The following is a 21,766-nucleotide window of genomic DNA, read 5'->3' on the forward strand; positions in this document are numbered from 1 at the left end:
ACTGTATTCATATGAGAACTTGGATTTAATGTAAGCAAAAGAAATTCCCATGAAGATCTAATAAATCTAAAACAAAAACCAAAGAAAAAAAAAACACCCAAATCTAGTGTACCGTCTTAGACATCCTTTGAGCCTTCATACCAACTTTATAAGCTGACCACTTCCAACCGTCTGCATGGCCAAACCGGACACGCTCGTTTTGGAAAGTGAAGGGGTGATTAAAACGAGGAATACTAATGGCATCATAGGAAGCCGCCGCGGCCTTCATAGAAGTATGGCGACAGATCTGCTCCGCCAAATCCCACCCATCCTTCAATGCAAGGTTCGCTCCGACAAACTCATAGGGGCTGAGAATGTGGTTTGCGTCACCGATGAACATCACACCCTCCAGACGTTCATCGTGTTGGAAAGCGTCCTTTGTGGTTGCGGGTCTAATAAACGCGGTATCTTGGACTGTGGCTTCAACAACTGATTTGAAGGGTTCTTTAAACACACGCCCTGTCTCTAGAGCCTCATTCTTCAGAGCCTTAAAGTCACCCTCGTTGAGGTTTGTCTTGGTTTCTCGCGCAGGGCCCATCATGCTGAGAGCCCAAGCGACCCTATTCCTGTCAAAGGGATTATAGATACAGCAGACACCGTGGTCCATTTGCAGGCCGTAGTCCTCGTCGATGGGCTTCGGCACTCCATCTTTAAGGTAAGCGACTCCACCAATCTGACTTGCTCCCATGTAGGTGGTCTTCATATCGTGTGATCGGAAGCAGGCTCGCAATTCGCTATTTGCGCCGTCTGCGGCTATGAGGAGGTCACATTGCTCGAAGGATGTGGTCTTGCCTCCATCATTGGACACCGTAACTCGCATCGTTCCGTCGCCGGTTTGTTCGGCCCTCATACAAGCCCATCCCCATTTGAAGGCCTTCTGTTTCACCTCGGCTTTTTCCAGAAGAATGCGCTTGAGCTCCTCGCGAGAGATACGGATTGTTGCTGCAGGGAGGTTGCCGTATTTCTCTGGGTTCATAGACGAGAGCCACTTCCAGTCGTCGCCCCAAACGCGAATGTCACCGCCATTGCGTGACGCGTGCTTGAGAACTTCGTCCAGAATGCCTAATTGTTGAATAGCAACGAGTCCGTCATCGCGACTGGCTCCGTTGATGTTCAGAATGTAGGGGTCTTTTTCGAGGCACTTCTCGCGTTCATTCTTTTCATAGATGATAACTGCGGGGCGGTCGAGGGATGAGTTCCACAGCTGGTCTAAAGCGAGGACGAAAGATAGGGCAGCGAAACTTCCGCCGGCGACGATGATGCGTTTACCAGCGAGGAACTGGGCAGGATGCGGTGTCATCTTGGGAAGATAATGTTTAGTATAGGAATCTGCGATAGTGGTGCAATTTAAAGTGTAAAGATATTTAGGATCTGCAGCTCTTCATTTGGGCTCATAGATCACAGATAACTCCAACTATTTTATACCGGAGTTTCTATTACGGCCCGTCGGAGAATCTATTAAAAACGTATATACATATAACTATAGAGTTATACTGGTTAGAATTAGAAACACACACACCACCTAAGCTATGATAAGACCGGAAATCCGAAATCCGAAATCTCAAGCTACAGTTGAGTGTATGTGATGTATAGTTAGTTATCTCGGAGTTATAACTAGTATATCACAAATAGCTGTTAACAGCCTCTAGCCTACCACACTAGATATCGCTTGCTTATATAACATTTCATGGTGTTATACAATCAATAAGGAATCTCCTGTATATATTTTCTCCAACAAAATGGCAAAATTGCAACTTTACATATGCTTCTTATACCGTAACAAGTCCCGATGTTGGAGAACCCTTTTTAATGGGTGGAGGATATCTCGATCTCTTGACCCACTGTGATTCGACCTTTTTGCCTAAAGTCAGCAAGAGTGCACCGTCTACAGTTCCCTCCTTTCTGTAGAGTCCCTCATATTATCCAATTACTGGCCTTATACGATGGATATGTAGGAAGAATGGAAAAAATGAGAAAGGGGGAATTGGTCTTTCGAGCATTGGGGAGGTTTGACGGCGTATTATGTTAAACCTCAGAAGGCAAACCAACCAGAAAAGGTAATTCATAGGTCCTCAGTTTACATACACAAATTCATTCCGCTAACCCGTTTACAACGTAGATGTCACGTTGGAGAACTCGCCCTTCTGGAGCTTCGTCTCCCAGAAGATAGGGTTCATGTCATCGAATCCGTGGTGCACCCATCCCTCTTCCTTGACGTGGTACAGGTTAATGAAACCACCGGAGTAGGCATCACGGTGCATGGCAGCCAGAATGGCTCGGCGGCCGAGGTTCAATGCCTCCTCCTCAGTCAGCTCGTATTTGTACTCGGCGTCCAGCACACCATAAGCGAAAGTTTGACCGGATCCAACACAGAATAGGTTACCGGGGAGACGGGTGCCGTCGGAGTCGATGTAGTACAGGGCAGGTCCTTCTTGGGGCGTCATCTAGATCTCATTGTCAGTTTCCAAATGTCATGGATATGAATGATGTATGGGACATACTCCTGCTAACATAGTTCCCATGCTAAGTCCGTATCCCTTGTAGGCGTAAGTGAGGTTGGCAAGAATCTTGGATGCGGCCGCAACAGTGATACGGCGCTTGTGTCGGATTTCTAGATAGAAATTCATCAGCAATGTCCTTCCACGCGTTGCAAATATCAAGAATCGAGCTGAACTTACCATGCAGAGTGCACTGCTGACTCAAATACCGCAACCAATATTGACAATCCTAGCAATTCGCAACAACCATCAGCAACCAACGTCCATCACACCACCACTCGCCATCATCACTTGCGGCCCAAACTTACAGCTGCACCACCGGCCATCGTTCCCAGGAGACCTGGCGTCGGCTCGTTTGACTTCTTGTCCTCGCCCCGACTCAACCGCGATACAGGAATGACCTTCTTGACTGTCTGACTGGCAATCCAGTTGCCGGCTGTTGCTCGCGAATCGGTACACACGATCTAACCCGATATATGCATTAGCCCAAACATGCTCCTAAATCGAGAAAACCATGGTATAGCCGAAATATAGCAAAACGTACGATACCGCCCTGGAACCGGAAGGCCAGGGTTGTTGTGCCATGAGCGAGCTTGATAGGACAGCTAGGATTGGAGTGGTCATCGGTCATGGCACGCAGGAAAGCAGAGTGCTAGATACAAGAAATCAGCGTCAGTCCAATATTTCGCCTGCCTCAATCATAGATAGGTTCCGGCGAGCGATTCTCTTAGACATAGCTGTGATGACGGCGCAGCTTAGGTTGACGTCAGGATAGACGTACATCCCCCGACCAAACCGCCATCCAGATCAAAGAGAATCTACCCCCGATATTCATTAGGAACTCACGTTGTCGACAGGAGGAAGGCTGAACTTCAGCGAGAGCGGAGGGACGCTCGCAGTGAGGTCCTGCTGCTCTTGCTCTGAGTACATCTCATTCTGATGGGGAGGGCGCGAGTATTGGGCAACAAGCTTATCCATTGTGTGCTGAAGTAAGAGAGAATAAGGAGAAAATTAGAAAAAAGATGCTGGAAAGACGTGAAAGGGATTCTGGTGAGACAGGCAAGTGATGGTTGAAGCTCCGCTGAAGCTCGGGGTTTCCGCGTCACTCTGGCGCCTGTGGTCACGTGCATGCTCTACAAATCGCGATACGGAGTATTCATTTGATATCATTTTTAGGAGAAATTGGAAGAAAAGGAATAAATAAAACGATGAATTAACGAATTAACGAATTAGCGAATTAAACTTTACAATACACAATTTGCATATTTCCTGAGTATAGACCCCCCACGTTCAGTGCCAGCCAACGCCTTTCCCGAAAACACCTCTCCAACGTTTGGTGCCCAATCTGAGGCGAAAAACCGAATTTACACACAACAGCTGAAGTATGTCCGTGTCAAACTAAATAGGAGACCACTAGACCTCTGGGAAGGATTGAAAAGATCACGCAGGCGCAGGCTCAACCACCATCTTCGCGGGCAGGGCACCGCTACCCACTGGTTCGGTGAAACCCTCAGTCACAGACACATTCTCGAGAACATCGGACTGACGCTCCGACACATCATCGATTCCATTGACACCGGCACCGTGGACACCACTGACGCCGTTGGCGTGAACCGGAGATTCCCGGCCCGCAGCGGTGGTGATAGGCTCAACGCTAGGTTCCCATTGACGGAGATCACTCTCGGCATCCTCGAGGATCTGGCGAGCCGAGAGCTCATGGTCATACGCCTGGCGTGCATCACCGGGAACAACAGGAGTGTCGTCAATGTAGTTGAGCAGGCGACGAGCATGGCGAGCCAGAATGGTCTGCTTCTCGGCGCGCTCAATAACGGCCGCCAGGTGGATATCGTAGGCCTCCTTCAGCTTTTGGCGAGTCTGCAGGTGGCATGAATGTCAGCCGGTCCAAACTAACCTCACACGCCACACAAGAACAGGAACGAAATCAGAATCAAACGTACGATGTTAGACAGCTGCGCCTCAGCAACCAAGTTCTGAGCCTCAGCTCGGACAAGCTCATGCTCCAGCGTGACCAGACGCTGGCTCGAAGGATCCTTGTACTTGAGCTTGGCAATCTCGTCAGTGACCTTCTGGCGCTGCTCGCGTGATGGCTGCACCGAGGCCTCCATGTTGCGAATCTGCTTCAGGATACCACGGTAGTCCTCGAGGTTCTGGGCAAAGCTGTCTTCCTGTTCGCCGATCTCAGCAAGCAGGACGCCGAGCTTGTCGGAGATGTCGGAGACATTGTCGTCTTCGGTCGACTCGCCCCATTCAGAGAGCTGGGCGGCGATCGAGGTGCGCTCACGACCGGCAGCTTCGTGGGCGCCGATGGCGCTATTCTCGCTCTTGATCAGCTTGGTCATTTTGCGGCTGAGCTCCGGCGCTTGCATCCCACGGAAAGTGGAGATGCTAAACCGCTGGCGGGGGGGCTCTTTGCGCGAGCGGAATGAGAGGTTGCGGTTCCTAGACTTTGGTTTAGCCAAAGTGACGTGCTGAGAATATAGGATACATACATATTGTTTCTTGTATGTAGATATAGTCAATCAATACAAGTTAGAGTTATGGTAGAGGAGATATGTTAAGATGAGAAACCGAGAAAAACTGAATCTGGGGGAGGTTATGATAAGTCGGCAGCGCCTTCCTATAGATGACGATGGTGACGAACCCTATTTCTCTCCAGCGCGTCTCTTTTCTTTGCCAGAGGAAGTGCAGTCCCGGTGACTGACGTCATGAACGGGGATGGACGGATGTCAAGTTGAGCTGTTCATGCACGCACCTTTCCGATTGCGGACATTTCAAGCTTAACGTTGTAGAATAGTCGCGAGTGGTGATGGTCTTTAAATTTCTTGAGTTATATCTGTCATGAAAATATCTAGAGTTGATCGTCATTCTCCACCCTTGGCGTATATCAATATACTAGCATCACTAGATCTGCAGACTATTAGTTAACTAATCATGATATTATCCATAGATATTCCATGCACTTCATAAGTACATTGAATATATAATCATACACAAGATATTAATGTGCCCTTTTTATTTTCAGATTTTGAAAATGCGTGGACACAACTGCTACCTTCCTTATGGGGAAACATCTCATTCGATTATACCTAAAGTGGAAGACGAGGTGAAAAATAGGGATTAAATTCATGAAAGATCCCACCCTCTATCCTCTCAATTAGAGGCAACAAAAAAAAAAAAAAAAAAAGGAAAAAGAAATTCGCATGGCCAGAGGAAGCAGAAGTCTTCCTGGCCAATCTTATGGTACACAACCAGCTAATCCTGCATAAAATCCAGACCCCCGAACAGCAAGCCGCAACGCCTGAAACAGATCAGAATGACTGATCCGCAGAATCATTCGTTAAAAAACTAAAAAACTAAAAAACTTCCATGTGAAAAGATCTCGGGCCAGACTAGGAAATGTCGTCCGCATCAGGGTTGTGCGAGTGTTCATTGTCAGATGCATGGAATGCGTCGCCAAACGCCGAGTTCTCCAGATCTGGCAAGTCAAGACCATCGTTCTGCTCGCTATAAGCCGCCAAGGCGTCTCCGGCACTGTCGATGTTGGTAAAGTCGAAATCTTCACCGACCGGGCCATGGTCTTTGCTCTCATTGTTTACCATTACCCAGTCGTTGGCCTGGCCATTGGTACCAGCGTGGAGCTGGTCGCCCAAATCCATGTCAACATCACCGGACATATCAGCGCCGTGAATCGGTTGTCCATTGACAGAAACACTTGAGACTGCGCCTACCCCGACGCCCGGGCTGCCAAATTGGTTGAGTAGGTGGGAGTCATCGTCCATGACCATATCATTGGTAAATGAGTCAGGCTCGTCCTTGTGTTCCGGTTCAATCTTCTCCAATAAACCACCCTTCTCGACACAGGATACCTTGGGCTCGGCAACGATTTGCTTATTCCAGGCAGTCTCAACTTCCCGGACTATCTCGTCAACCCTGTATTTGGCCTTATCTTCAATGTAATCCAATTGCGGAGTTTCATCCTCTGTTGGGATAACCACTCGACCCTCCAGCCTCCAAATTTCTGGGCCCTTTTCGGTAGGCTCAGCTGCAGACTCTCGGAGGCGCAACTCGGCATCCTTAAGCAAGGAGCTTCGGTTGAAACGTTGCATGCGGCGAGCATGCTGTTTCTTCAAGTTTTCGATTTCGGCGGTCATGTCCGCCACCTTTTTAGAGACCCGCTCAGCAAACTCCTCTGCCTTGGCCGGCTCCATCTTGTTAGCCTGTGGGGCGTCACCTGCCTCCTGGCCATCTCCCCCGGAGGTTCCAACAGGAGCATCGAAGAAGCCTGCAGTAAGAGACTCGAGCTCTCCCTTTCGGCCTAGACCCAAAGAAACCGGTGTGATTTGTGAGACGCTGTATGGCGACGCGAAGATTTCCTCCATCCACTCGTGATGCTGCTGGTATCGCATCTTGCTAACATCGCGCGGCGTCAAAAGATCCATAGCGTCACCACTGGATACGTCTTCATCTTCAATAGCAAAATCAGCTGTTGCAGAAGCGAGGGCAGCCGACGGCGCACGGTGTCCACGCGGCCCTTTGGCTACGGGTGCACTGGGCGCGACTGCGCCCGGATGACCCTGGGGAGCGTAGAAACCAGGACCACGAGGAGCAGCAGCCGGGTAAGCACCTGGTTGCGCGAAGTTCGGCTGGGCCATTTGAGGGAAGTTGATAACTGGCCAGCTGTTGCGATCATGAAGCAAAAAGTCCTTGCGAGCCAATTGACCCTGGCTCTGAAGGAAGCGGCGCTGGCCCATCATGCCCTGGATTTGCGGTGTGAGTGGGATTCGGTTTGCAGGGCCATGGTCCTGAGGTGCCGCGCGGGTGTAGTGCACAATCCACAGTGATGGATCGGGCTGGGGAGCATTAGGTACTTTGGACGAGGTAATGCGGTAGCGCTTGCGGCAGTGTGTGGCCACGGGCTCATTGGGAGGGTGGAAACCGCTTCGGTGAAGGTACATCTCAACAGTCTGTGTCCTCACATATTAGAATGGAATCCACATGAAAGGGAAACTACATTGCAGGAGGAGGCATACGTAGCCGCGAGATTCAAAGGTAAAGGCCTGTTCCTGGTCGGTCCAGATATAGCCATCACTAGCAAAGTTATTGCCTAGGTGGTTCTGTGGTTGCCATGTAAGCATGACAGTCCCATCCGGGGGACCATCGAGGAATGTCCAATGCATTGGCTGGGATTGGCAGATCCGGGGTGCGCTCGTCAGATACTCGACGGCGGTCTCGGAGGGCATCATGTGCATGCTAGGGTATCGGTTGCGCGAAACCAGGTGCATGTGGGGGAGCTATCATAATTGCGACAAGGTTAGTGGGGGGTTACAGATCATGGGGCAATCGATATAGGAAGTTGTTGGGGTCTTACCAGCTGCCCCGGGATGCGTGTGGCCGGGTCATCCATATTGGGCGCTTGATTGCCAAGTGCAATCAACTTTGGGAAGGTATGAGTAAATTAGGTTCAAATCAAGCCAAGCAATTGGGATGCGATGGAAGTAGACAGGGCGAGAGCAATGAAGGATGGAGGTGTTCAATGAACGCGACACTACGCGGGAGATTTTTGATACGGTATTCGATATCGACCTAATATGCAGAACACCTGAATTTACAGGCACCAGTTATTTTCACCTGTTCTCGTAGTTCGAAATTCATTCAATCATTTATTCATATATTGTTTTTTTTTATAGAAGTAGACAATCGACAATGAATGGATTATTCTCTTCGGTTTCAATAAGAAATTTCCAAAAAAAGGTGTATAGAATTAACAAACTAGCCTTTTTCTGCATTATAACCAGTTAAGCCTCTTTTTTTTCTCTGTTAAATGGACAAATAGACACTCCAGCCAAAATAAAGATACATAAAAGGTACGATATACTCTTTCCCCGTTGAAAGGGAAAATATACATATGTACGAAGTGCTCCAGCCTCGGCATTTCACACCACGGCAGCTCTCCACCTAAGCTTTTGCCAATTCCTCCGCATTCTGCTTTCCTGTCTCCAACTTCTCCACTCAAAATCCCCCTTCAGCCATCTCAGTGACCAATAAATACCAATAGTTTCTACAGTCCCACCAATCTGAGCCGAGCTGGCCATTACATAGTTCAGATGTGATGTAGTACGTCTCTGCCGATCCTAGCTTTTCTTTTTTTTCCCTTTCACCCCGCGAATAAGTATGCCTCCACCCCGGAGTTTTGTCCGATCTTTTCTCTCTTCTCCTTCTCTCCTATTTTCACATTAAGCCCAGTATTCTGTTGTCCATTGTGACATCTGATATATTTAATTCACCATGGGCTTCTTGGAAAGGCAGGAGCTGCCAGAGGATGTAATCCAACCAGCCCCTGATGAAGATGTTGAAAAGATTGCCGTGCCCGCTCACGAGGAGAAACCACCCGCTGTAACCTTACCGGCTATTGATCCCGAGCTAGAGCGGAGAGTGGTAAGGAAATTGGACTGGCATGTTCCGACGTTATTGGGATTTTTCTGTAAGCTTCGAACTCCAGACATTAAAAGAACTCATGCTCTAACCATGTGCTTCTGTGATATCTAGATCTCCTCGCTTTCCTCGACCGAAGTAACATTGGGTTCGTTCGCAATGGCATCTGTGGACCTGCACGCAGAATAGCGCACCCGCTGACAATGTAAACCATAGCAATGCCAAAATCGCCGGCATGGAAGAGGACCTCGGCCTCGATGGAAAAAGCTACGCCTGGCTCTTGACAATCTTCTATATTTCATATACGTTGTTTGAATTCCAAGCACTGATGTGGAAGATTGTCAAACCGCATCAATGGGCCGCCTTCGTGGTGTTCTCTTGGTATGAATCCCGCGTGCAATGCTGTCGATCAGCCGAGATTGCAAATGTATATCACTCTATGAATTATGAACTGACAAATGATGGAAAGGGGTTTGATGGCAACGTGCCAGGCAGCGGTCAGCAATTGGCAAGGCATGATGGCGCTCCGGTTCCTGATGGGCGCCTTCGAGGCTGGCTTCGGTCCCGGTGTGCCCTATCTGCTGTCATTCTTCTACCGTCGCCATGAGCTGGGTCTCCGTTGCGGTCTGTTTCTGTCTGCCGCCCCGCTGGCAAATACATTCGCCGGTGCCTTGGCTTATGGTATTACTTCGGGACATGCTGCGTTGGCAAATTGGCGATTGCTGTTTCTGGTTGAGGGTCTTCCGGTCTGCGCGGCTGCCGTGTTGGCATGGTTCTACGTGCCAGATAGCCCACTGGACGCGAAGTTCCTGACCGAGGAAGAGAAGGATGTTGCGCGTGCCCGTGCACTGCAACAATCCGGTGAACCAAATCGCACGGGCAAAATCCAATGGAAGGAATTAGCCATGACGCTGCTCGATGTGAAAGCGTGGCTGACAGCAGTAAGTCGAACATCATCATCATCATTGTATCGTTGTGTATATTGTACGGGGAACTTACTCATGCTGAACCGCGTACCCAGTTGATGTACTTCAGCTGTAACGTCAGTTTCTCATCTCTCCCCGTGTTCCTACCCACCATTCTCAAGGAGATGGGCTTCACATCCATCAACGCCCAGGGGCTCACTGCACCTCCGTTCTTTGCCTCATTCCTGGCGACGATCGCGACCACCTGGGTGGCGGATCGCATCCAGCAGCGTGGATTGACGATCGCGGCTTTATCATTGGTTGGTGGTGTGGGGTACATCCTTTGCGCAACTTGCACATCAGTGGGTATGCGATACTTTGGTGTGTTCTTGGCGGCCTGTGGAGTTTTCCCCTCGATCGCCAACATCCTGCCATGGGTTCTGAGTGAGTCATTTCCTTTTCTGGTCATTAGGGTTTCCATTTGTGTAAGGACCTGTTATTGACTGGACGTGTTACGTTCTGTGCTGTGCAGACAACCAGGGCTCCGATACTCGCCGTGGTGGAGGTATTATCCTACTGAACGTGATCGGCCAATGTGGTCCTTTCCTGGGCACCAATATTTTCCCAGATGAACAAGCCCCAAGGTATGTAAAGGGCATGGCAATCTGTGCTGCTTTTATGTTCTTCACTACATTCCTGTCTTTGTGTCTACGTGTGCTCCTGGTATGGGAGAACCGGCGCCTTGACAAGAAGTATGGGCCGCGTATTGATGAAAACCCAACAAAATGTGTGGATGGCCCCATAGCGGAGGATAATTACGGTGCCAATTATCGTTTTGTGCTGTGACTTGGTGACTTTGTGACTTTTATATCTAACAGAGCTCACTGTATATTCTCCTGCGTTTGCGTTTCATATTTATGCCCCAGCTGTTGTAGGCTGTGATGACTATGATGTCAGAAAGCCCTCATAGGGTCTTCGAAGAAAAAATGAAATTTATTTGTTGAATTCACGGATAGCACTCCAACCGACTTCAGGTGGATCTCATTTCAAATAAAAAGTGCTCCCATTCTATGATCCTGGTAATTTGGCCCCCATCCTCGCCCATACAAAGTACGTCCGATGTACCAAAAGCCACGAAAACAAATCTATACGTCCAGACAAGCTCAGCGGTGATCCCACACTATACGAGTTCTTGATCAATGTACTATATTCCTACCTGATAGTATTCAATAATTGACTATGTAGTTTACATATCCTTACAAACGGTTGTACTCACTGGAAACCGACTTCGTGGGGCAAAGACCGGGGCAGAACACTCCGGCCACTCGTGAAGCAACAACAATCTAGAAAGGCTAGAAGCGTCACTTGAGAGCAATTTAATTCGTGCAACGTAGCTCACCGGGAAGCTCACCGGAAAACCGGAGAGAATCGGAGCGACATGACATCTCGATAGGTGGGATGGTGGGGTAATGACTGTTGGCATATAAAGTTGAGCTGCCCGCAGTGCTTTTTTTTTTACTTTCCTCTTCTCTTCATCACTCCATCAACGAATTTACATTACAACAGTAACTATTTACTACCATGTGTACTTGTATACCCTTCAGGGCTGACTCTCGTTTAGATCTCAAACGGACAAGTACATACTGCCCTTCCTTTGGGAGCCATGGATACTCTTTGGCTGGGCACATTATCCCTCAGGGATCAAGGTATCTCAGGTAACTTCTGGGTATGAGCCGGTGTTCGTTCTTGCGTCGGTGGTGAATTTAATGTCTCCAGACATCGGATTCATCCTCGGCGTGGGTTCGTTCTGAGATTATACGGCCTTTTTAACTTGATCTGGATAATACCAGCGAAAGGATCATGCCTTCCCCCCTCCCTCTCCCCCAAACTAGAGTAGACAAACTAACCAAAGTCAAAGTTATCTCTTCGACTTGATCCCTGAACCATTATGTCTCCTCCCGCTGCCATGTTTGAGTCTGCTACTGTTGCCCCTACCGGCATCAAGGGCAAGGTCATCGTCCCCGAGTCGGTGACCACCACCCTGACCGGCCAGGGCCAGTCCAACCTCCTTGAGCAGTTTGGCAACAAGTGGGATGAGTTCAAGTTCGCCCCTATCCGCGAGAGCCAAGTCTCGCGCGCCATGACCCGACGCTACTTCCAGGATCTGGACAACTACGCCGAGAGCGATGTTGTCATCGTCGGCGCTGGTTCTTGTGGTCTGAGCACTGCCTATGTGCTCGCCAAGGCCCGTCCAGACCTGAAGATCGCGATCGTGGAGGCCTCCGTGTCACCTGGTTAGTCGTGTCCCATACGAGCAGACTATCACACTCTCTCGTAGACCTCTACCCCAACACAGCATCACTAACAAACATACTATATAGGCGGTGGTGCCTGGCTAGGTGGTCAGCTCTTCAGCGCCATGATCCTCCGACGCCCCGCAGACGCCTTCCTGACCGAGCTCGGCGTGCCCTTCGAGGAAGAGCCCACCAACCCTAACTTCGTGGTCGTCAAGCACGCCTCGCTGTTCACGTCGACGCTCCTGTCAAAGGTCCTCGCCTTCCCTAACGTGAAGCTCTTCAACGCGACCTGCGTTGAAGATCTGATCACCCGCCCAGACGGCGATGACATCCGCCTCGCCGGTGTCGTCGTCAACTGGACCCTCGTCACCCTCCACCACGACGACCACTCCTGCATGGACCCCAACACTATCAACGCCCCTGTCATCGTCAGCACTACTGGCCACGACGGACCATTCGGCGCTTTCTGCGCTAAGCGTCTCGTCTCCATGAACGCTATTGAGAAGCTGGGTGGCATGCGTGGTCTTGACATGAATGCGGCTGAGGACGCTATTGTTAAGAACACTCGTGAGGTCGCTAAGGGTCTCATCATTGGTGGTATGGAGCTATCTGAGATCGATGGCTTCAACCGTATGGGCCCTACCTTCGGCGCTATGGTTATGAGTGGTGTTAAGGCCGCCGAGGAGACTCTGCGTGTCTTCGACACTCGTAAGCGCGAGTGTGCTGAGTAAATTCGCACGCTCCTGTACTAGCTTACTTTGTCGTTTCTGCTTGCTTCTTGTTTGATGCTAGTGGACTCGGTGGAGGTTTATGCAGCTTTGATGATGATGATTTTTTGACAAATGCACTTCACACTCGTTTCGTGAAAATACTCTTCCGTTTGAATCCGTAGACAAGTACTGTATTACTGTATCTGGAGAAGTTGATCTTCCTTTCGAATTATGAATTAGTTTTGCCAGTCAAGGATAATACTAGCCGCGCATATGTTATACTACACTTTCGTGACCCAATATAAACAAATAGATAAGCCACGCAATCCAACCACACCCTCCCCCCCACGTATAATCAATATCTTTACAAACCAGCTTGTAAAAAATAATAATCAATTATCCTTTTGCTCTCTCGCCGTTTCTTCTGATGCAGTACCCTCGGCGGCAACCACCAAGCTCCTAGCATTGCTCACCTCCCACTCAAATTCTTTCAAGGCACGTAACTCACCTGACATGAACAGACCCCCAATCAAACCATCCAAAATGCCAGCGCCGAAGTTGAGCGTGCTGACCAGGACAAGGATGAATCCGATGTAGGTGCGGCTGCCAACCCACCACACACCAACCATGCAACCAATAGAAACCACAATAGACACTAGGAAATGCGCCAGACGCCAACGACGTTGAGAGCGTTCACGGGCCACGTATTTGTGGATGATTTCAATGATGTGGTCGTATGTATCTGGAGAAAGGGCAGCATTGGGGGAGACGGGCTTTGAAGTTGTTTTATGCAATGCAGGAGAATTAGGAGAGGTTGGGGCAGACTCTGTGGAGTGGGGAGCAGGGTATATTGGTACCGAAGAACGAGTGATGACAGCCTCGACGGCGAAGTGATCGCTCAGCGAGCAGAGCAGAGTGGGATGGCGCTGTGTCATGGAGATTTGAACTGACTCAACTGACCAGCTAGACGGCGGGAATGAAGGCGGGTAGCCACCGTCGCCGATGAAGATATAATCCAGACGTTTGCCACGCGGGTCTGGGGTATCCTTGTCAATGACAATATTCTCACCCTTGACTAGGCGCTTGCGCATCTCCTCAGTCCAGCGCCAGGTATTGAATGACCCGTCGCATGTAGCTCCATTCTCGGCAAGATTGAACTCGGCGGTGGGAATAGGCCGATTCCGTGCTTTTTCTACAGGATCAATTGCTGCCGCCAGAGATGAGTCTGGATGCAGCTCGCGCCAGGCGTCGCGAACGGGGCTCTGTGCGGTGATGAGACGGTGCGCGAAAGAGGAAGGCAGCATGTTGAAGTCACCTAGACCAATGACTAGGTGACCGCGTTCCGCAGCGCCGCGCATTAGCTTAGCGATCTCCCATGCCTGCGCGGTCCGGTGGCAGAGATACGAGTCGTTCGGTTCACGCTCATACGGCGCATGTAGGTGAGTGCAGAACACCTCGGCGACGTCAGCGGCACCAGGACCGAACCGAACGCGTGCGCTGGCCACACCTTTCCCCACGAACCAATCTCCTCGGAAGAATGCCGTTGGTCGGCCATTCAATGGGTAGCCGAACATGCTGCTTTCCTCGATGGGCCATTTTGACAGAATCGCCAATCCCGCGCCAAATATGCCCCCGTAATAAAATTTCCCATACGGCAGGATGTGTCGAGTCTGATCACGAATGCTTTCATAATCCTTCTGTGTCCAACATTCTTGCAGTCCGACTATCTCTGGCGGCGGGCTGGCTACTGCCAACTGCCGCCCAATCTCCGACATACGTTCATGGCGGTACTTGGCGATGTATTTGAGCCCCCAGCAATTGAATGTCAGAATGCGGATCTCGCTTGGAGCTTTGGAGGGAACAGAGCTGGCCATTGGGCCTAGTATTGACCGGAATGAGCTTTGAAAGCTAAATTTAGGGCTATTTGTCGACCAGGAAGAACTCAATAAGGTGCTAAACAAAGATGGATGTTGTTCCACCTGACAGTCCACGAGGGTGGGCCAGTTTAGTATGACGCAGCCAACAGAAGTTGTCCTTTAACTCACCGCTTGCAAAATACCACACCGCCTTGATAGTATGCTTCGCGACGCGTCCGATTAATTTTCATATCGGGGTTCGAAATTGGCTATTGTTGACCTACTTTCGGCGCATTTGCATCTGTTTCTTTTGATGCTTTACGCATCCCTCTTGTACAATGGATCCCCAGCCTCGCCGCCGGGACCCTCGTGCCCAATCCCCCGCCGAGTCTTCCTCCGATGAACTCGCCGCCGGCTCCGACCATGACGAAGCCGAACGCCGTCGCGCCAGCTGGACTATGCAGAAGGGCTTCACCCCACTTCGCCCAAAGAAGTCCGGCCGCTTGTACAGCGAGTCCGAAAGCCCCGACGAGCTAGCTGTTGATGCCGACGAGTATTGGCGTTCCTCACGCATGCGCAACCGTCGCCGAAGCCCTTCGCCGATCAACCGCACTAACATCCGTGACGACCATTCGCAGGGCGGCTCGGATGATCCTGCGGAAGGCGATGTGACTGGCTCCGACGAGAACCAGCCTGCCGACGCTGACAACTGGTCCGACCGTTCTGCAACGCCTATTGCTCCTCCGCCGCCTCCCAAGCCCGAACATCTGAACTACAAGGAGAAGTTCGTTATGCGCGGCCACCTGCGCGGAGTGTCGGCTGTTCAATTCTCACCCGATTGTACTATGATCGCTAGTGCTGGTATGTTTTATACTTATGATCTAGCTACTACGTGACTTGTAAACTGACTTTGCACAACAGGCGCCGACGCAGCTGTCAGGGTCTGGGACACTGCGAGTGGTAGACTCATTCACGTCTTTGAGGGCCATCTAGCTGGTATTTCTACCCTTGCTTGGACCCCTAACGGTGACTGGATTGCAAGTGGTTCTGACGACAAAACAATTCGCTTCTGGAACGTGAACACTGTAAGAAGCCTATCCATTATTTCATATCCTCAGACCTTATACTAATACTTTAATTTAGCTCAAGGCCCACACCAAGGTCTTTGATGGTCACCAGAACTATGTGTATCAGATTGCATTCGCACCGAAGGGTAACATCCTTGTCAGTGGCTCCTACGACGAGGCAGTGTTTATGTGGGATGTTCGCCGAGCCCAGGTCATGCGATCCCTTCCTGCTCATTCCGACCCCGTTGCCGGTATCGATGTTGTGCATGATGGAACCCTCATTGTGTCGTGCGCTCTGGATGGACTTATTCGTATCTGGGACACTCACAGCGGCCAGTGTCTCCGCACCCTGGTCATGGAAGATAACCCGCCTGCAACGTGCGTCAAGTTCTCCCCCAATGGCAAATACGTCTTGGCCTGGACCCTGGATGGCTGCATTCGGATGTGGAGTTATGTTGAGAGTCGCGTCGTTAAGACTTTCCAAGGCCATGTCAATGATAAGTACAGCTTGTCGGGATGCTTCGGTACTTATGGACCCCCAAATGTGACCTACGACCAGCCTCTGTGTTTCGCTGTCAGCGGCAGTGAGGATGGTTCTATCCTCTTCTGGGATATTGTGAGCAAGCAAATTCTGCAGCGCCTTGATGGTCACTCAGATGCTGTGCTTTGTGTTCACACGGGTACACTGAACGGCAAGCGTATGGTTGTGAGCTGTGGAGTGGACAAGACTGTTCGTTTGTGGGAGGAAGTTGATGAAAATGGCACCGGATCTGACGATGATGTGTTCAGCGGCGGTGTTACCCCTACCCCTGAGTCTCACTCGCAGAAAAGCACCCCTACGCTTGATGCAGATGGTGACAATGCTATGACTGATGTTTCCGCTGTGCCTTCCACCGCTGCCACCCCGGCGGAAGATGTGATGATGGCATGAGCTGATCTTTGTCATTTATCTAACGATTCTTCTTTCTTTGCATAGGCGATTGCTTTTCAGGAAAAGGAAAATACCCCGGCGTCTGGTGTTGTTCTCATATGGACAATTTGTGTTTCCCTGCTGTTTTCTCGGCATGGGCTTTTATTCTTACGATGCAACTTTATCTGACTGATACTTGCATTGGATTCCAACATGTGACATATCGAGCGAATGTAATTATCCACAGTCTGATAATTCAATATTTCACTCCTAACATTAAGCAGCAGAGCTTAGTCTGTCTTTGAATTTGTAAAAGAATTACATATTCTAGGTGGTCCTGCTCTTCCTGCGCCAACATTCAATTCCCCCCATTTAATTACAGGGAGCGGAAGGGAGAGCAAAGACTGTAACCTTGGAAGTCAGATCTACAAGAAATGAACACGGTGTTTGCGATATATCGAATAAAATGAAAGGATGTCCACGCTTGCACCTCAAAACAAAGACGAACCTTATGGAAGTAAGTATGTCGATATTTGTCCTGCCCATTCTAAGTCCCGTTACGTGACTATTTATAAAACAAACCCGAAGCCCTACTTAGCCCCCCATTATCTTTCCCTCCATCTAGAATGAAGGAACTATTTACTATGGTACATCCAAGAGCAGGGGTAGTGAAGCACCGCTTCTTTGTATCCGTTTCTGGAACGGAAGGCAAGGATTTAGCAATATCCATGTCACATTCTATTCTTGGGTCCGCAGAAGCTACAAAAATAACCCTATGTACGTATCTAAGCAAAACACTTACCCCAAAATGGCTATGATTTACCCAGATCTTCAGTCTGACCACGTAGTACGTTTGATTTTCTATCTTAGGATCATAAACGGGTCTATTCTGCTAGCATGCTGCCTGCAATTTCTCTCATTCTATATTTGAGACAATTGGTATGATACAAGCAAGCCGCCTAAAAACAATGACCTGACAAAGGCTCCCGGAATCAAGAAGTTATTAATGCTACTGGATTGATAATACTGTAATATTGAAGTGAACATACTGTTTAGATATTTCTATATAAATGCAAATAGGGACCAATTGTCCGCAATATGGCATTTGAGGCCATATAATAGCTTGCTCAAAACAAACCCTGCAATGAAAGTTTCACTCCAATGCCCGTATGTCCGATATAGCTTATATTTGTCATGACACGCTGAATAAATTTGGTTGAATAATGGAGCATGCAGCGCCAAATGAACGCACAACGCCGAAAATCACAGGGTATCTCTTTCAACAAGTCGTCTAATTGCCGACGATTTGACTCGCTCTAGCAGATGCAGGGTCTGACTCGCTGGGTAATAGACCAGACCCGAAATCACCAACCCAGCCAGCGGGAGGTGTGTCATATGACTGAACAGATTGAGCCCCATCAACTTGTTTGGTAGCTCCTTGCCCAGCCAAAGAAGACCGACCAGGCGTCTGTGTCTTCCTCAGCCCATCATCATTCAAAAACCGACGGAGCGACTCCTTGCCAACTTTATAATCAACCACCGCAAGCAGTTCATCGTATGTAACTTGAGGATTCGCATGGAAAGCCTCACGGATTCGGGCTCGATCTTCCTCCTTCAATTTTGACGGTCGGCCAGAGCGGGCTTGTGAGTGGTTATTGACACGATTGCTCTCTCGGAGAATGGTTGATTTGATGGTTGAGAGGGGAATATGTGGGTATTCGTTCTGGATCTGTTTGTAGGTCCATTTGGCTGTAGTTCTGAGCGCACAGAGCCGGGTGCGAAGGAATGGATCGAGTTCGGCCCCACGTCGACGAGATTTTTTCTCGGGTTTATCTGGGATCTCGGGCTTCTCGAGCCCCTCGGGGCTCATGGTAGCGAGCTTGTGCCTGAGGAGAGAGGTGATGAGGGGGGGGGGGGAGGGGCTGGAATGGGAGTCTTTCGGTTGTCGGTCACGATGTAGTAGGCGGTGTGGATCATATATCTTCTGCTGAGTGCATGGCTTTAACAGGAAGGTAGTACGAAGTACGGAGCACCTATGGAGTACCTACGGAGTATATCTCTCTCATTTCTGCCTTTGTTATATAAATTACAACTAAAATATAAAGACCTATAAAGTTGACGCCGAAAATGACCGCTTTTGAGGTCAGAAACGGCTGCCTTTCCACTTGAATATTACCTTAGCCCTCCCTAATTAGATATGGTGGACTTGTGAGAACCTCCAAATCACGTAGATAAATATGGGTAGTGCGATAATGACGGACGGTGTTGTGCCACCCTTTTGCTCTTTCTTTTCTAAATTACATATTCAACCCCAATGCGCACAAGGTGACGATAGAGGTCAAATGAAGCAGAACCCTGTCTCGTCCATAGTAATAGACCTTGCCCCCCACAGACGCAGTATCCCTAGGATCTTGTCCTTCCACTCAGGATCCTTCCCCATCTCCCTCATCAAAAGGTCGTATCGATATAATAACTCAAAGCACATCTTCAGATACTCCTTCATGTCCCTCCTCTCATCATCACTTTCAAGGCTCAATGGGTCCCACGATGGAATCTCAGAATAATCAGAAATGCCCTTCACATTCCAAAACAACCGATGTGGTATATTCTGAGCTGGAAAATCAAAGTCTTTCAATCCACAATCAATGAACCTTCTGAACGGCTGCGTCTCCGTCAGATAACCTGTATCATTCGCAGATCCCGGTTTCGCATTGGCTTTGACAGAAGCAGCGATATTCAGCAGCATGTAAATTTCCAGAGCCACGTCAGCAACATGGTCCACACCAAAGCTGTGACCCCAGCTTAGATGGATTAGATCTTCCAGTGGAACTTTCTTGTGGTTTGCAAGACGTAACAGAGCGAGCATCTCATTCGAGATAATGAGCATTTTTACTGCATCGGCTAGATGCGCAGTAGATGTGCCATAAGGGGCTTGGTTGATCCAGTAGTCGATATCCTGGAACTCCTCACATAGTGGATTTGACTCCACAGAGTTGGGCTGGTGTGGTCCAAGCTGGTACTTCTCTTCGATGGTCGGTAGAATAGACGAGTTGTATAGAGGACCGGATGTTGGTAGAGCGCCAGGACGTGGGTATTTGGCTCGCTCAGTGGTTGAGAACTCCTCGACGGTGGAGATAAGAGTCCGCGTGAAATGGGTGAACTCGGCGGATTGACGATCAGCTAAGCGATCATGGATGATGAGATCATTTTTGCGTATGCATGGGTTGTCTTTTATGAAGGAAAAGTGTGATGACACTGTATTCCAGGGGATCTTATGATCTAGGTGCATAGTAATCTCAGCGAAAAGAACTATTTATTTACAAGTACACAACGTGACCTCTACGTTATATGGTGAACAAGTGGGTCGGCAACCTTAGTTAAGTCTTCTAGTTCTGGGTAACGTAATCGGTAAGCGAGCTGCCCATTCATGGTATAAGCTACCTGTTCTAGCGAAACCCGGAGCTCTTGTTAGCTTCACAAGGGACTAAGGAAGTCGCCAAAGCCGGGACCAACCAAGAAGTCCTACGGGTCCTTGCTGGGTCAACGTGGAGGGTATCCATCATGGCCAGGAGAAGGATTTCCAGGCGTTGCTCTACAGGGCTATCGAGATAGCGGCAAGCTCTCTCTCACCAGGCCATATTTAATCTGGCTGAGTGCGAGTAAGATACCCTCTAGCTCAGCTGCATAGACCGTATCTTGATCGAAAAGGCCATTTACAGGTCCGCTGTTTACAGGTTACACATGGTCATTTGTAAGAATTATGCTTAAACATCACTGATGTTCTATTGTTCGCGCCCGTTATTAGTTATTTCAGCTTTTGTCAATAACTGTAAGAAGGAAACAAGGCATTGAAACATATATTGTAGCATTATCTTGGACATTATCTCGAGCTTGGATACGGAGTACATATTTAATATTAAAGTCAAAGTCTTATGTCGTGTTTAGGTGAAACACAGTGCTGGATACGTAGTAGGTCATTCTTACAATATTCGAATAGTTGAGGAGTTTAAGGAAAGTATCTAGTTACGATTCATCTTAGATCTTAGATCTTTACTTTATACTTCGTAATTAACTCTCAAGTAGGAAGTTTTTTTTTTCATATTACTTTCATTAAGATTTTTTGGTGGGACCGCTTCCGGGGGACGGGCCCCTATTTTGTAGTTGCTCCATTTAATATCAAAGGGTTTTGTTCATTGGTAACAATTAACCTGAAACCATGAAATGAATCCAATCCGAGAAATATCTGCAAAGTTTTCACGGATTACTCCGTAGCTATTCTCTAGCAACAGGGTACAGACTCTATGAATTATGTATGGACAACCAGTAAGCATAGTGGGAGGCTGTCATAGTGATAATCATAATAATAATTGAGGTGTGCTATAGGCTGTCAGACGAGACAAGAATAGAATATCTGTGATTTAGGGCGACACCGCAGCGCCGGGCCTTGTCTCACATTGATGATCGGACCATAGGGTGAACCCACATAGGTCTCAAATTTTATGTTTTACACCTTCATAATTTCTGAGATGTGTGTGCAGTGCACACAGAACAATGTGATTCCTATGTATGTTGTAGTGCTCTAGACTTGATCGGTCGCGTGCATCATAACAAGATTTTCACCAAGAACATTATGTGTGCATCCAGAAGCCTGTAAGGGGCCCACTGAGTAAGTCTAGAACTAGGATTGTGCGAGGATCTTTGATCGGCATTTCAGTCATGCTTGAGCCCTGCAGCTTTTTGTTCTCATCCAGGGCTGGCGACACCCCGCGAGGGGCACACGTCATACATAAGCCGTGATAGGGATGTTCGATTTACAACATATGAAGAAGCGGACCATAGATACTCAGGTACCATCGCCTTATGCGAACTCCGTAATATATTTGAATTAATTTGAATAATCAAATCATAATTCGCAAGGGTTACTCCGTGGAGGTAATTGACATCCCGTGTGGCTGGTGTGGCGTTGTTTAGGGGAGGAATGTGATTCCATGGGTGGGCGACCGGGAGAACTTTTGGTGCCACCTCGTTTGA

General features: G+C 48.9%; 10 protein-coding genes across 10 annotated transcripts; 3 read left to right on the forward strand and 7 right to left on the reverse strand.

The window, feature by feature from the left end:
• Positions 1-103: 103 nt before the first annotated feature.
• Positions 104-1,339, reverse strand: N7537_008094 (FAD-dependent oxidoreductase; the record flags this gene model as incomplete). Its single annotated transcript, XM_056899149.1, has 1 exon — positions 104-1,339. The coding sequence occupies one exon, from the start codon at positions 1,337-1,339 to the stop codon at positions 104-106; it is 1,236 nt and encodes a 411-aa protein (XP_056751225.1).
• Positions 1,340-2,106: 767 nt separating this feature from the next.
• pre2 (proteasome core particle subunit beta 5) lies at positions 2,107-3,601 on the reverse strand. Its single transcript, XM_056899150.1, has 6 exons — positions 3,384-3,601; positions 3,082-3,189; positions 2,846-3,001; positions 2,718-2,766; positions 2,541-2,650; positions 2,107-2,483 (listed from the first exon to the last, which is right to left on the reverse strand). Exons 1-6 carry the CDS (start codon positions 3,513-3,515, stop codon positions 2,148-2,150), a joined length of 891 nt encoding a protein of 296 aa, XP_056751226.1. The 5' UTR covers positions 3,516-3,601; the 3' UTR covers positions 2,107-2,147.
• Positions 3,602-3,977: 376 nt separating this feature from the next.
• N7537_008096 (Eisosome component PIL1/LSP1 family protein) lies at positions 3,978-5,328 on the reverse strand (the record flags this gene model as incomplete). The annotated part of the gene is made up of 3 exons (XM_056899151.1): positions 3,978-4,412; positions 4,496-5,026; positions 5,311-5,328. 3 exons carry the CDS (start codon positions 5,326-5,328, stop codon positions 3,978-3,980), a joined length of 984 nt encoding a protein of 327 aa, XP_056751227.1.
• A 619-nt stretch (positions 5,329-5,947) lies between these two features.
• N7537_008097 (uncharacterized protein) lies at positions 5,948-8,052 on the reverse strand (the record flags this gene model as incomplete). The annotated part of the gene is made up of 3 exons (XM_056899152.1): positions 7,927-8,052; positions 7,589-7,849; positions 5,948-7,522 (listed from the first exon to the last, which is right to left on the reverse strand). Exons 1-3 carry the CDS (start codon positions 7,960-7,962, stop codon positions 5,948-5,950), a joined length of 1,872 nt encoding a protein of 623 aa, XP_056751228.1. The 5' UTR covers positions 7,963-8,052.
• Positions 8,053-8,843: 791 nt separating this feature from the next.
• On the forward strand, positions 8,844-10,741 carry N7537_008098 (putative MFS transporter; the record flags this gene model as incomplete). The annotated part of the gene is made up of 6 exons (XM_056899153.1): positions 8,844-9,039; positions 9,105-9,138; positions 9,207-9,371; positions 9,460-9,931; positions 10,012-10,339; positions 10,428-10,741. 6 exons carry the CDS (start codon positions 8,844-8,846, stop codon positions 10,739-10,741), a joined length of 1,509 nt encoding a protein of 502 aa, XP_056751229.1.
• A 1,102-nt stretch (positions 10,742-11,843) lies between these two features.
• Positions 11,844-12,923, forward strand: thiA (thiamine thiazole synthase; the record flags this gene model as incomplete). The annotated part of the gene is made up of 2 exons (XM_056899154.1): positions 11,844-12,189; positions 12,277-12,923. 2 exons carry the CDS (start codon positions 11,844-11,846, stop codon positions 12,921-12,923), a joined length of 993 nt encoding a protein of 330 aa, XP_056751230.1.
• A 371-nt stretch (positions 12,924-13,294) lies between these two features.
• N7537_008100 (inositol phosphosphingolipid phospholipase) lies at positions 13,295-14,776 on the reverse strand (the record flags this gene model as incomplete). Its single annotated transcript, XM_056899155.1, has 1 exon — positions 13,295-14,776. The coding sequence occupies one exon, from the start codon at positions 14,774-14,776 to the stop codon at positions 13,295-13,297; it is 1,482 nt and encodes a 493-aa protein (XP_056751231.1).
• Positions 14,777-15,096: 320 nt separating this feature from the next.
• Positions 15,097-16,756, forward strand: N7537_008101 (WD40 repeat domain-containing protein; the record flags this gene model as incomplete). The annotated part of the gene is made up of 3 exons (XM_056899156.1): positions 15,097-15,619; positions 15,680-15,843; positions 15,902-16,756. 3 exons carry the CDS (start codon positions 15,097-15,099, stop codon positions 16,754-16,756), a joined length of 1,542 nt encoding a protein of 513 aa, XP_056751232.1.
• Positions 16,757-18,026: 1,270 nt separating this feature from the next.
• Positions 18,027-18,605, reverse strand: N7537_008102 (helix-turn-helix domain-containing protein; the record flags this gene model as incomplete). The annotated part of the gene is made up of 1 exon (XM_056899157.1): positions 18,027-18,605. The coding sequence occupies one exon, from the start codon at positions 18,603-18,605 to the stop codon at positions 18,027-18,029; it is 579 nt and encodes a 192-aa protein (XP_056751233.1).
• A 468-nt stretch (positions 18,606-19,073) lies between these two features.
• Positions 19,074-20,024, reverse strand: N7537_008103 (uncharacterized protein; the record flags this gene model as incomplete). Its single annotated transcript, XM_056899158.1, has 1 exon — positions 19,074-20,024. The coding sequence occupies one exon, from the start codon at positions 20,022-20,024 to the stop codon at positions 19,074-19,076; it is 951 nt and encodes a 316-aa protein (XP_056751234.1).
• Between the last annotated feature and the right edge of the window lie 1,742 nt (positions 20,025-21,766).

Source organism: Penicillium hordei (genome assembly GCF_028827395.1).
Source record: "Penicillium hordei strain IBT 12815 chromosome Unknown utg000004l_segment0_segment0, whole genome shotgun sequence".
NCBI lineage: Eukaryota > Fungi > Ascomycota > Eurotiomycetes > Eurotiales > Aspergillaceae > Penicillium > Penicillium hordei.